This window comes from Dermacentor andersoni, chromosome 8 (genome assembly GCF_023375885.2).
Source record: "Dermacentor andersoni chromosome 8, qqDerAnde1_hic_scaffold, whole genome shotgun sequence".
Lineage (NCBI taxonomy): Eukaryota > Metazoa > Arthropoda > Arachnida > Ixodida > Ixodidae > Dermacentor > Dermacentor andersoni.
The window spans coordinates 33,576,541-33,587,122 of NC_092821.1; the positions used below are offsets into that span (position 1 = coordinate 33,576,541).

General features: G+C 43.9%; 1 protein-coding gene across 1 annotated transcript in view; it reads right to left on the reverse strand.

The window, feature by feature from the left end:
* Nucleotides 1–6,237, reverse strand: part of LOC129383529 (probable cytochrome P450 9f2) — a 43,815-nt gene extending 37,578 nt beyond the window's left edge. The window contains exons 1-2 of the mRNA XM_072290155.1: nucleotides 5,851–6,237; nucleotides 2,386–2,485 (exon numbers count right to left, since the gene is read on the reverse strand). Of these exons, the coding sequence (XP_072146256.1) occupies nucleotides 2,386–2,485; nucleotides 5,851–5,927 (177 nt within the window). The 5' untranslated portion in view covers nucleotides 5,928–6,237. The remainder of the gene's footprint in view (nucleotides 1–2,385; nucleotides 2,486–5,850) is intronic.
* Between the last annotated feature and the right edge of the window lie 4,345 nt (nucleotides 6,238–10,582).

The following is a 10,582-nucleotide window of genomic DNA, read 5'->3' on the forward strand; positions in this document are numbered from 1 at the left end:
TGTTCTTCGCGGTCCTTTCGACAGTGTCTGGCCCGGGCGGCAGAGGAGGTGTTGTAGAAAGTGGCATGCGCGTCGCAGAGACAACAGCCTTCCTTGAGGGGCGCCGGCGACGGGAACGTCGCTTCCTGACTTTTTCGGCGGCTTCGCGATGAGATGAATGATCTCTCGCCATCTCTTTCAAGATAGCCATTTCCTTCTTAATAGGTGGGCATTTCCTCGAGGAAGCTTCGTGTGACCCTCCGCAGTTTGAACATTTCATTACAGTCACGCCACATTTACCTGCAGCGTGGGGCTCGGCGCAACGGGGGCATGCTGCCTGATTTTCGCAGACGCTGCTCACGTGTCCCAGTCTCATGCATTTGCGGCGCTGAAGAGGTTTCGCAATGAAAGGCCGCACTGCATGTCTGAAGTGTCCCACCTTAACATGCGAGGGCATATATTTACCCTTGAATGCAATCTTCACGCAGCGTGAACTGCCTAGCCGCTTCACATCAACAATGACCTCATCATTGGCTGGCTTGATAAGAATCGGCAAGTCGTTATTAAGGATGGCGACGTCTACGTCGTAGATAACGCCACTGACTACGTCAGATCCCAGAGGGATGTAAGAGCGCACCTGAATGCCATCGATGGCCGTTACGCTGCGTAGAGTGTTCAGAGCAGCCGCATGTTGAACATCAACCGCCAGTAGATTTTTCCGAGTGTTGACTCGAATGTCCGATATTTCATTTGGCACCAGGGCTTCCAGTGACATCGACACAGATTGCCTGTTGAGTAGCTTCATGTTGACGGTGGGAAGCAAGGGCACAAATATGATGGTATTGGCGTCCGGCCTCTGCGTGTGTGTCTTACTGTTTGCGTGCTTGACGATGAGGACGTCCTGGTGTTTCTTCTCTTCGCTCTGCGGCTCTGCACCAGCTGGAAGTCGTCATCGGAAGTGTCCTCACTGCTGAGAAAGTAGACATGGGTGTCCTCGCTGTCGCTGTCGCTCTGCTGACCGTTCCGCTTCCTGGAGGCGGCCGCCGCTGACGCCGCCGTCGCCGGCAGACGTGCGGGGTCGTCCACTTCCATCACGACCGAGCAGGGAGCGAGGACCAGCGGATGAACTTAGATTTTCACAGAAATAAACTGGAGCAAAGAAGAACAGCTCTGTGTCAAAAACACTTCGTCGTCGTCCACCCCACGGTCGTCTCAAATAATTGAGTTTGTAAACGTAAGTTGCGTCAGAAAATTATTAAAGTACGACTTACACACAAGCTGCAGACATGATAGCTTCGGATTTTAATTCGAATATGCGCGGAAACATGACTCGCTGGGCGGACAGTCTGAACTGTGAGGAATGCGGTATTCCTGAGACGGCAGAACGCCTCTTCTGCATTTGCCCGCGCTATGATGTACAGCGAAAATCACTGACAAACATCTTGTCGAAGTTTGTCGCTACACCATTGACTGAAAAAGTGCTATTAGCCCCTTCGCCTGATCGTTGTCCTCAGCCTGATATCCTAAAGTCTCTAGACAATTTTTTGACGAGAGCGGTCTCTACAGCCGACTTTGAAGAGTCTTTCACCATGCAAGTTTTTCACGACTATCTTTATCCTAATAATCAACGTCTTCCATGGTCTAACTTTCTACAACCTTTCCCCTTCCCCCAGCGCCGCGTAGAAGGTCAGAACATTGATTGATTCAGGCCGACCTCTCAGCTTTTCTCTCATAATAAATATATACCTCTCAAAGGCAAAACCCTTTTCCAGCTATTCTTTGAGGTCAATCTCGGTGACTGCAGCCGCTAGGTGGCCGTACTATTCTTGGTGAGCACGAACCCACGAGAAATGCCGCCCAACTGGAGGCTAACGGCTTCGCTGTAAAAGAAAGCTTTCCTCAATGTAAAAAATAAACCATCCGTATATCCAATGTCCGGTAGTTCATGTGAGCTTGCACTGACGAAGTACAAATAAAATATTCAAGTATGCTCTGTATATCTATACCATTCTACCTTACTTTAGATTTTAGGTCATTTAATTCAAACCATTTCTGAATGTTGCTATTCGTTTTGAAGGTTAGCGGAGCCTCTGCAGAAATGCAATGTAAAAAGCGGTTAAAGGAAAATACCTGTAAAGGAAAGAAAAACTAACTTTAAGAATTTCCATAGGTAACTTAATCCTACGGTAGCAGCGCAAATTAATTTCATACGCTTATAGTGGTGAATGCTAGAAAACCATTTCGATTTTCTTTCATGCAAGTTGCAAGAAACGCCTAATGCAAAATGGCGCTGTCAAGCAAGCAGCAGGATTGCCGCTCGATATCAAAAGGTACCTGCCACATTCAATTTCACTTTCGGGTGCGTCAGTATAAACGAGACTTGAATTAGCATATGTGTCAAATTACCGGTTTCCAGTATTCATCTGCGTTGCCGTTGATAAGGCTTCGAAGCGGCACCACCGGTATTCCCGTTCCGTCAAAGTCCTTGAAGCATTTCCGACGCTGTCTGTGCCAGTCAAAATCAGAAATACGTGTATGATGATTGCTTGTTGAACGCAACAGATCTTTAGGGCACAAAATACTAAAGTAGTTTTTCTGTCCGACGATGGGGTTCTTATGCAGAACTATGGCTAAGACCCTCTCTCGTCTTCACTTCCACGTCACCTGACAAAGAATAGCTTTCGCACCCTTGCACACATCCGTGCAGCACCTCCTTTTACACTTTTTGTATTAATTTTGTATTCTTTATTCATATATTTCCCCACATATAGCAAGAAGGCGTTACAGCAGGGGGGTTCCAAGCTGGAAGAAAATACATCTTCATTCACATTGCTTGCTCAGACGTCAGTCGATTCCACAGAGCAATACTTACTATAAAAGAAATTCGCACAACGCTTCGTCCTGGCCTGGTATTCCCCAATTTTGTACTTGTGGTCTGTCCATCCAGACATATAATTTGGCTGTTTTAAGTTAATTTCGCAGTAAATTACAATGTTGTTATTAAATATTTGTTGTAAAAGCTTTGCCCGCAATTTTTTCGGCTTGACGAAAGTGATTCCCAATTCAACTCTGTTTCTTTTTTCATTTCGATGCAGCTATAGTTCCTACCGTACCTACCCAAGACGAACCTGACTGCTCTGTTCTGAATTTTTTTCTAGTTTATTCATCAGGAATGTTTGAGATGGGTCCCAAAGAGTACACGCATATTCCAATATAGGTCTTTTACATGTTAGGTAGGAATTTGCACATTTTAAACTTCTTTCAATATAATTTAATGCTACTGCTGCTTTGGCAACTACATAATCCACGTGCGCATTTCAAGAGCAGTCGCCTGACAGCAGCACACCCAAATACTTATTCGTAAATTTCTTACCTAATGTGTTTTCCATTATATGGTAACTTGCATTAATTATTTTTTTTCTTCTGAGTAAAACATAAGTGGACGCACTTATTCGTGTTCAGACTCATTTTCCGCATGGAACGCCATTCACGAATACCTTGAAGATAAAAAAAAAATTAAATTATGGGGTTTTACGTGCCAAAACCACTTTCTGATTATGAGGCACGCCGTAGTGGGGGACTCCGGAAATTTGGACTACCTGGGGTTCTTTAACGTGCACCTAAATCTAAGTACACGGGTGTTTTCGCATTTCGCCCCCATCGAAATGCGGCCGCCGTGGCCGGGATTCGATCCCGCGACCTCGTGCTCAGCAGCCCAACACCATACCTTGAAGATAGGCCTGTAGTTCTAGGACATCATGTTCATTCTTAATATTTCTATATATACTACAGCCATACGCGAAGAGCCGTATATTAGAGCTGATGCCTATTGGAATGTCTTTAATATAAACAAGAAATAAAAGAGGCCCAACCACTCACCCCTGCTGGATGCCTGACATGAATTCTAAATAATCTGACTTGATGCCGTCCAAGAGAACACACTCACAGCGCTGTGACAAGTAGTTCCCAATCCATTTAAAAACACTTCAATCTATATCAGTAACTCGAATTTTTCAAGAAACAGAGAATGGGAAACCGTGTCAAATGCTTTTCTCAAGTCCAAAGCAGTCTATTTGCCCTCCCAAATATGTCGTTGTAAAACTCAAGAAGCTGCGTCGTACATGCGAAAACCCCTTGCGAAAGCCCTGTTGACGGTTGGTTAGTAATGCGTTTTCCATCATATGTTTCATTATGGCTTTGTATGTTATGTGCTCTATGATTTTACACAATATTGATGTAAGTAAAATAGGTCTATAATCAGTAAGATCTTTTCTTGAGCCTCCTTTGTGAATTGGGACTACGTTAGCAGCTTTACAGTCCTGTAGCAACTGACCAATAGTTAACGATTTGTAAGGATTAGATGAAGGTAAAGTGAAACAGGGTGAGCACATTGTTTTAAAATTTTTCAACAAATATCATCGCCATTAGCCTTACATTCATCGAGATTCCCAAGCAGAGCTCCAATGCCACTTACGCTAAGTTCGATTGGTTGCATAAGAGGTGCGCTGCTATTAGACAGTTGTGGGCGGCATGCAGATCTAGAAAGAAAAACTGATTGAAAGTAACTGTTTAAGAACGTCGCATTTTTTATATCGTCATAAAGAGTTCGTTCATTGCAAATAATTTGATTTATCCCAACAGGATCAGACCCATTTCCGTTCAAGTACTGCCAGAAAGGTGTAGGGTTTATTCTCATTTTGTCAATTAGTCGTTTAAAATATTGTTCTTTCGGATTCTTCATCAGTTTTTTTGTACCCGCGAGTTAGCTCCTGTAGTCTTTTAAAGCGGACTCGTTCTCTTATTGTTTTTTTGTTATTTTTGAAAGACGCGCCTTCTTTTTTTAATTAGCCTCAAGATACGAGAAGCTGATCCATGGTTTTCTATGTTTTTTACACCTCACAGAATCAGTACTTGGTATGAACTCCCCTGTAAGTTGAAGTAACCTATTTCTAAATGTGCCCCACAAATATTCTACATCGTGTTCCTCTACGAAGCATTCAAAAACATGAAAATAGTCAAATAGTTCATTGGAAATTATTGAATAGTTCCCTTTATCAAAGAAGAATACCCTTCTACTGGTGCACTTTTTGTCGGCACTTAGCAGTGCTGACATTTTGTACTGTGGGCGCGTCCTCCGATGGCATCCACCCAAAGTGCACTTCAAGACGCCTAGAAAGTCAATGGCCGCCTCTATATGACACGTGTGTATGCTAGCCTCGTTGCCGTAACATGCAGTGCAACATTGAACTATAGAACGCGCTTCGTAACAAGTCGAGTTGAAGTAAGCACCATCTTTCTTAGCCTAAGAGCAGTTCCTTTGCTCAAATAAATAACGTACACCGGAGACGTACAACAGTATTTCTCCGGTACATCGCAATTGGTAATAATGTTTTCTGATACACTGAAGGATGGGACAGCACGTTTAAGTAAGGTAGCCATAATCTAATAGAAGTGTCCCGTGGAGGAAAGTAGCAAGCGCAAGCAAACTTCAGTTTCGTTTCTAAAGGACGCATGACTGTTGCAAAAGGAAGTGATCGGTAACGACCGGCCACAGCCAACCAAACTGCGCATAAGCACCTATGTGGCGAAAATTAGAATCTACCACGCTCTAAAATGACATGCGATAGTCAGGCGCAGAAAAAGATTGAAACACATTTCACGGCTAATAGTGCAACGATCGTATGTAGAGCCAGTTCTTTGGAAAAACGCTTGTGAACGCTGCAAACAGATACGCAAACCATACTGAACCCCCAAACCTATCTCAAAGGTAATGCCACTTCTTGTTTTCTTTTTTTTTTTCAAGATTGGTTCAAATTGCATGCTGCACACTTTATATGCTGCTTTGAAAACAGCCTACCTGCTACAACTTACCCGATCACCCACGAGACGATGCCACTCACGGCGCAGACAAACACAGCCGCAAACCAGGCCCACGTAATCTCCAACATTGCCGATCGAGAGCCTTGCGGCTATCGCTTGAGGTGAAAACGAGCGCTGCAAAAGTACCCGCTTCTGTGGTAGCAGTATATAGAACGCCGCGCTTGGCGGGACCGCTGGATGCGTGGTCTACCGATATGGTTTCGCCCTCTCCCGAATCCGCGCTTTCCGGTCAGACTCGAAGCGCAGCGGTAGCGCACTGGGAGCTAGGGGCCGTCCTGTTTCCGCGACCTAACCGCGTTTTCAACCGCAACGCCTACCTGTGGCCTTTTGCGTCGCTTACTTTCCTCCCCGTAGCGCTTGTTTCCTTCCGCAGAGACGGAACTGTAATGTCCTGCTGCCTGCTGTAGGTGCCCGTTCACTGATGAGCGGTTGCCGATTACCGCTTAGCTCACTTATGTTCGTCTTTCCACAGAGAATGATGCTTGCGCACACGTGAAATGTTGCCAGTAGAGGGACGTTAATGAGTTCATAGGCCCTGAAGACAACGTATAGACAACACATGAAAAAGGAAAGCCTCGAGGAAAAAGTTATACAGATCCAACCCCAATGTTGGTGTCTATGAGAAGCGAAGCTATAGTAACGCTATTAATTTAATGTTATGCGACTTAATGGAATGCATGCAGTTGTCGTAACTTTTTTGTTTGTTTGGTCAGATGTGTCCTTCGACAATCTCAAATTTCCTTTGAAAAAATCAAGGCTACATACTACCTGTTTCAAGATATCATTTCCCAAATTTTTGGACCAAATAGACGGGCATTACAGTTACTTTTGTGCTCCAACGCATAAAAGACCGTCTGTTTAAAAAAGTAAGTGAAAGAACAGTGCATTTTCAGTGAAGGTGAGTATGACGGTACATATCTCCAAACTTATGTCCGTCTGGAAATTCATTTCAAGTGGAGGAAAGCAGTGATTCCAACCAACCTTCAGTTTTGTTGAAAACTCGCTTCGTTGTAGCCTTGAGAATTCGTAAGAGCGTAGGTTAGGGCGTGTTGGTATTCCATAACTGAGGCTTTTTTAGCGCACGAAAAGGAACGAGAGACAGAGGCAAGACGCGGACACAGCGCCTACAATTCACCGCCTACAATTCGTAAATTACAACGTGTGCCGTAAAGTTTTTCATGAAGTAGTTAACTAGTGAAGTTTATAATTTATTATGCGTTTCCATTTCTCGTGCAAGGTGCACCTCTCGGAATAATCAAGCTCAGAGACTACAATTTTGATATGCGACAGACGATTTTTTTAGAAATAGAGAAGACTGAAAAGTATACCACCACATATTTCCAATTCGTCGAGTGCGGTACTCTTCACGCCACCTGAGCTGAAAGCCGAAGTGCCTAAAGATTTGCAGCGCGGAGCCGTCTCGTACTCGATTCTTCCCATTGACCGCATATACACTTGAACCTGTGATACCCAAGTTGCATCATTATCGTGCTTTACATAGTTGTGAGGACAACAGTTAAATTAAATTATGGGGTTTTGCTTGCTGATTATGAGGCACGCCGTAATGGAGAACTCCGGAAATTTCGACCACCTGGGGTTCTTTAACGTGCTCGTAAATCTAAGCACACGGGTATTTTCCCATTTCGCCCCGATCGAAATGCGGCCGCCATGGCCTGGATTCGATCCAGCGACCTCGTGCTCAGCAGCCCAACACCTTAGCCACTGAGCAACCACGGCGGGTGCGGACAACAGTGGCGTAGCCAGAAATACTGTTCGGGCTGACGGGGGCCCGCACTTCACTGGTGGAAGGGGAGGCTGGGTTTGTCACACGTTATTTCATGCCAGTACCATGGCACCAGATTTCCTGAAAACAATAGTCTTCTGTGACCAAAAATCAAATCTCCTTATAGTAAATTACGGTCCGTTTTCTAGGCATCTCTCTTTGGGATTATATCCGAACAAACATAGTCATCCATGGCTGTTCAGTCCTTTAAATACAATTTTAAGTATACTTTATTTGAAGCGCAGTCTTTGGCATAAATTCGCTTTACCGCGCGCTTTTATTTGTCTTGTTTTGGTTTGTTGGTATATGTTTTTCGTTGTTACTGCTAGTTGAGAAATACAATTACTTTTGTATCTCTAATCACTACTTCTACATTGTCGGTTTTTTCGTTATTACTGCTTTAATTTCATATCACATATTACATATACTTTTTGTATCTCACGTTTATACATATTTTCCTTGTTATTCTTAATTTAGAAACAGCATCACTCTTGTTTCTCAGTAATCACTAGCTTTTACAGTGTGACTTTCAAATATTGCTGCTGAAAATTTATTTTTTGTTTGGCTATATACTTCATGTATGTCATGTCCTTCGTGTACTTCATGTCCTTCTTTGGGACAAAGTATTGCGAATTTTTTCATACCGGTATAACCCGTTACCTATCATAATAATATCTACGACTAATTAGACGATGTCCCCTAACACTTTTTACTCTGGAACTTGCTAAGGCACTATAATATTCATGTCTTTTACTGACACTTGAAACACAAAAATTTCGGTGGGAGTACATGACCTGCGTGACAGCCCCCCTCCCTTTCTTATCTCCTGGCTACGCACCTGCAATACAGCATTCAGCCAATATAGGCATGTATTGGCAGCCCGCCTTAGGTGTTGTCTGGTTCTCAGAGGAACATAAGTCCATTAATTGGTGATACTGCGCAGCCTAATCGTTTGTAAGGAACACTTCGATGCGGGTTACAACAAAAATAGCGGTACTCGCCACTTCATTATCGCGCCTTCTAATCACCTTTTGATAACAGCTGCGCGCGGAAGAGACAGCTGGCGGCGCTTTGTATTCCTCTATTCCTGATCTCGCGTGAGGCAGCTCAGGTGTGCGTTTTGAAGCTTCTGAAGCATGTGTTGGATGAGTAACGTAGAAGAAAGACAGGACTTGATAAGGGAAGTGAACTTTCAGAGCTCTCACCCGGGCCTCCCAGCTTCTTGCATGCTGCGACAAGATGTGCAAGACGGGACAAAAAGGCAATGCAAAGAGATATACATTCCGTAAAATTTATTGGAGCTGGGTAACACTGCCGAATCTTCACGCACTGAGGAATGCCGCGTTACATATCAAGCTTCCCGCGCCGCCTGCCGTAAGCCATACAGCCCTGCTCTTTGCGGTGAAGTGGCGGCACGGAACTATGCCGAGCTTACCACAGAGGGCCAAATGCAAGAATTCACACCTCGCTAATGGAGGGAATCGAACGTCCAATAGAAGGGCCACCTAAATCCTCTCGTGTCCTATATTTACGATGCATATCGCATCGCCAAATTTCTTAATGAAAGTGGACCAAAAGCAAAGTCCTTTATGTTTGGCATCTGTCTTTGAACGAAATTGTATGTGTGTTATCGCTTTAACAATTTAAGCGCAATGCATGTCTTTCGGACAATCCATTAAAATTATTCCAGTACCAAATCAATAGTCGTGTTCAAAGGAAGAATTGTCAATTTGATACATCTTTTGTAAGAATTCGGGTCTCCTAAGAGATATTTTCTGAACCCAGTTGCCAATAAGCACATTTACATATTGAAGAAGAGTATTTGCACGTTAGAAACGTTCGAAAATAATCTTTGTAATAGTTACTTGTAGAACCCCCTTTCGCATACATGGGCAAACTTGGAAATCACATCACAGCCCAAGAATTATTTAGCAGAAATAGCTTGGGGGAAGTCACTCTGACTAATCACGAAAACAGCCTTGCTTTCTCAAACCGAATTTGAGGCCTTCAAGTGACACGTCTGGGACACTTGACGTGGAGTAACCCTATTATGTAACGTGTAAACTCATTCAATAATATTGCACAACGGAGGTCACAATATAATTGACATACAGTGTTCGCATTTGCACGCCATCACATTTGAAAGATGTGGCGAAATGCAAACACTGGTTCAGGCGGATGCACTTTGTGAGGTGTCGACACACCGATGTAACGATTGTGAAGGCGCTCCTTCATTGCTGCCCAGGTAAGAGTGGTGAGGTGTACGTGGAGACACAGAATGCCATATATACATACTCGCGTACCTAACACCTTCGTGCCGATCGGTACCTTAGCCTTCCATACCCCATGGTTCGCATGGGCACATGTCCATTCTTTGGTATCTTCTAGGAATAAGCACATACAGAGTAGCACATACGCATTGGCCTGAAGACGAAGGTAAACCAAATGTGAGAAACATAAGGGCAACTGAGTTTCCACAAGGCTTTATCATTGATACATCATCCCTTTATACCGTGTCGATAGCCTGAAAATAGCTCGCCGGCTACCATACAATTTAGCAAACGTATTGTTAGATTTCCGAATTACTGATGGCACAATTTAGGTATGTATATCTGACCAGTAGGTACAAAAGGTCTGGTGCAGTCCGGTCATATTTCAACGCAATTCCTTTATGCGTTACCTTGAGGTTTTGTTGTCAACCAAGTTTTATTTATAATACGTGTGTGCGAACTTACACCTTGGCGGTGACCGCCTGGGAGGAAGAAATTGAACAAGACAAGCTTAAGATTTCGCACACAAACACGCCTCCCAAAGGTACTTTAGGCGAAAGTGGAGAATTATCTTTCTGGGAAGTGGCTCCCATGGTTCGTACACTGCTGGAAACGCGCGAAGCGATTGTTAAAAAAAAGCACCGGAGCATAATCGACATATCACAAATTG